The sequence below is a fragment of the Amphimedon queenslandica genome, unplaced genomic scaffold, assembly GCF_000090795.2.
Source record: "Amphimedon queenslandica unplaced genomic scaffold, v1.1 AMPQUscaffold_13348, whole genome shotgun sequence".
NCBI lineage: Eukaryota > Metazoa > Porifera > Demospongiae > Haplosclerida > Niphatidae > Amphimedon > Amphimedon queenslandica.
The window spans coordinates 154,627-157,769 of NW_003546416.1; the positions used below are offsets into that span (position 1 = coordinate 154,627).

The following is a 3,143-nucleotide window of genomic DNA, read 5'->3' on the forward strand; positions in this document are numbered from 1 at the left end:
TAATATGTTGTCTAGTGCCTGTGAGTCCATTCGTAGTACAAGTGGAAGGAATTTGAGTCTTTATTGTCACATGGTGTATGGTCTACTGGAGGAAAGGAAAGAGAATATACTGACCCTCTCTGATATAATGTCTGCTGGTAAGGACAATAAGAATTACATTATACCAGATAAGAGAGCAGATGTCTTGGATGTTCTTCATTCGTTGCATTCAATTGGTTTGATCAGTGTTCTTGAAAGTAAACGCAAGGTATGGGTTGTTGTGAATAAGGGTATACTACTAACTGAAGTGGATGGGATTCTTTTTGCTCCAGAGACATTCAAAGAACATGTTGACATTGCTAGTAATACTGGTATTGTTAGTGTGTCTGATCTGAATAGACTCTTTCCTAGATATGATCCTTTCATGTTGATCTGTTTCCTGAAGAACATGGAACTCTGTAAAAAATTGGCTCAATCTTTCCTAAGAATGACAAATTTAATAGCAGAAGATGGAGAGGAGGAGGAGGGAGGCAGTGTCTCAGTAAGAGAAAGGTTGTTGTTCTTTCCATGTCTTTTGTCTACTTATAGACCTGATGAGATGACTAGTCAAGTTTACCAGTTTGGTTGGTGTCTACAGTGTACTAGTAAACATCATTTCTTTCCTCCTCTATACTTCCACGTCCTCTCATTACATCTTGCTTTTAAAATGACCCTGCCTCAACAACGTAATAAGTTAAATCGTTACTGTACATTTTGGAAGAATGGACTTTACTGGTTTAATGGTCATGGTATAGGATCACTGGTAGAGATTGTGGATGAGAGCCAGTGTGTACTAGTAATGATGTCCTGTGAGAAAGGTTACAGTGACAATATGGTGTCTTTAAGAAGAAATGTGATAGGAGAGGTAATGAGTGTTTATAAAGAATCCTGTCCCAGTCTAGAGGTAAAAGAGTTAGTGATTGATCCTAAAGAACTAGCCTATTCTGTGAATACACCAAGAGAAAGGACAGTGTATAGTGTAAAAGATATACTGTCTGCTATTGACAAGGGAGACGATTGCTTAGTTCATGATAAAGGACAAACAGAATTGAAGGAGATCCTACCTGATGAATCACTATCAGATATTAGTAACCTGTCACTATTAGGAGGACGTGATATTAAGGTAAGAACTAACACACTACAAACTTTTTGATACATTAATACAAGCTAATAATCAAAAGGTCATATCTTACATGCTACATGTATTTTTATTTATTATCAAAATTATGGTCAGTCTGTCAAAACTTGGGTTGACTGATTGTATGGCTTTTACTACTAACATGATAACATCTGTTAAACTCACCTTTTAGCAATACACTACTGATGTATATCACCTTGATAAACAAGCACAGTGACAAATATCAGTTATTATTATTATTATTGTATAGGAAGTGATTGGAATAAAGCCAGGTATGTCACAATTGTGAAGTAGGAGAATGTAGGCTATTTACATAATTTAATGTGACCAATATTTCATTTATTTTTAGAAAAAATAGAAAAATGGCTGAAAGAAGGTACAGTTGAGCTAAAAGTCACTCGTATCAATATGCATGGTGCACCTGGAGCTGGTAAAACGTGTTCGCAGCACCTCCTACTTAATGAGCCACCACCTGAGAAACTCACTGATAGTACACCAATAGCTTGTCGTGCTGTTCAAGCAACAAGAATATCTATTGATGATGAAAATAAGAAGTGGGAGAGGGTTGAAGAGCAAGATTTATATGATCAACTAGCATCTCATTTAAAAGAGGCACCAATTGAAACGAAATTTGAACAAAAATTGGATAAAGCATCACTGGATTTAGATGATATATTTGATAGTTCAGATGAAGATGAAAGTGACGATGAATTATATGCAACCGAGACTAAACCATCAATTGAACAGACACCCACTGAGATTAAACGAACTGAAATTAATCCAACTCAAACAGAAGTAGTACAAGAAGTTATAAATGTTCATGAAGCTGGAAAGTCTAAAAAGTTCAGCACAAATTGGGTTTATTTTATTGATTCTGGTGGTCAACCAGCATATCGAGAGTTGCTACCTCTTTTTACAGGAGCAGCTGCACTGAATATCATCACCATTGATCTTACCAAAGGTCTTCATGAGAAGAAGTGTGAGTTTCACTATCGTATTAATCAAAATACGTTCCCTATTAAGACAAAGCTGCAATATTCTAATCTCGATATAATACGCTCAACAATTAGCTCTGAAGCTATGTTTAATCCTATCAAAATTTCTTTCTCTAAGTCTGACAAGCCTAAACCCCCTCATTATCTTATTCTTGGTACACGTAAAGAATTGGTTACTGATGAAAGGTTAAAAGAAATGAATAGAAGTCTTATAAGTAGCTCTAATCTAGATCTTAAAAATGTCATTCCAAATGAACCTGGTGAATCAATTATATTTCCAGTTGATACATTGCTCCCTGCTGGGTCTAAGGAAAGAGAGGAAGCTAGTGTAGAGCTTTGTAAGGCAGTTTCAAGTTGTGATCTTGAATTAACAATTGAGTTACCAATTCGATTGCTTACTTTTGAGATTTCTCTACAAAGGGAAGCTAAGAAGAAGAAACGCAGTTTTTCTTACAAAAGAAGAAGTTATTAAAATTGGTGAGGATCAGCTACTTGATGAATCAGATATTGATGATGCTCTGCAATATTTGCACGATGTTACTATCATTCTTTATTACCATGAGGTTCTACCAAATTTAGTATTTGTCAATCCTAAGCCAATTCTTGGTGCCCTTTCACATTTAATAGCTATTACATATATTGACCAATCTAATCTGCATTTAATTGCAAAAGTATCTAATGAAAGAATACGCCTCAAAGAATGTGGCCTTTTTAAACAAGACCTTTTAGAAAAAATTGGTCAGAAAAAAATTTTTGATCAAGATTTTGAATCATCTCACATGATCACTCTTTTAAAACACCTCCATGTTATTGCTGAAATAGGAGGAGATTATTTTTTTCCGTGTGCATTACCATCTTGTGATAAGCTCATTCCTGCCCCAACAGAAATACAACCACTTCTCATAGCATGGGAGATTAACAACAGTGGAACAACAACTCTAGCAATTCCTCAAGGATTATTTCCTTTAACCATTGTACACCTTTTAGAGAGA

The 3,143-nt window shown here is 35.4% G+C and overlaps 1 protein-coding gene across 1 annotated transcript; it reads left to right on the forward strand.

Moving 5' to 3' along the window:
• Window positions 1-1,133: 1,133 nt before the first annotated feature.
• On the forward strand, window positions 1,134-3,143 carry LOC109582879 (uncharacterized). Its single transcript, XM_019997918.1, has 3 exons — window positions 1,134-1,141; window positions 1,407-1,428; window positions 1,506-3,143. Exon 3 carries the CDS (start codon window positions 1,565-1,567, stop codon window positions 2,621-2,623), a length of 1,059 nt encoding a protein of 352 aa, XP_019853477.1. The 5' UTR covers window positions 1,134-1,141; window positions 1,407-1,428; window positions 1,506-1,564; the 3' UTR covers window positions 2,624-3,143.

What these genes read in the sequence shown, in the direction of transcription:
- LOC109582879 (XM_019997918.1), top strand. Translation starts at nt 1,565, where the DNA reads ATGCATGGTGCACCTGGAGCTGGTAAAACGTGTTCGCAGCACCTCCTA.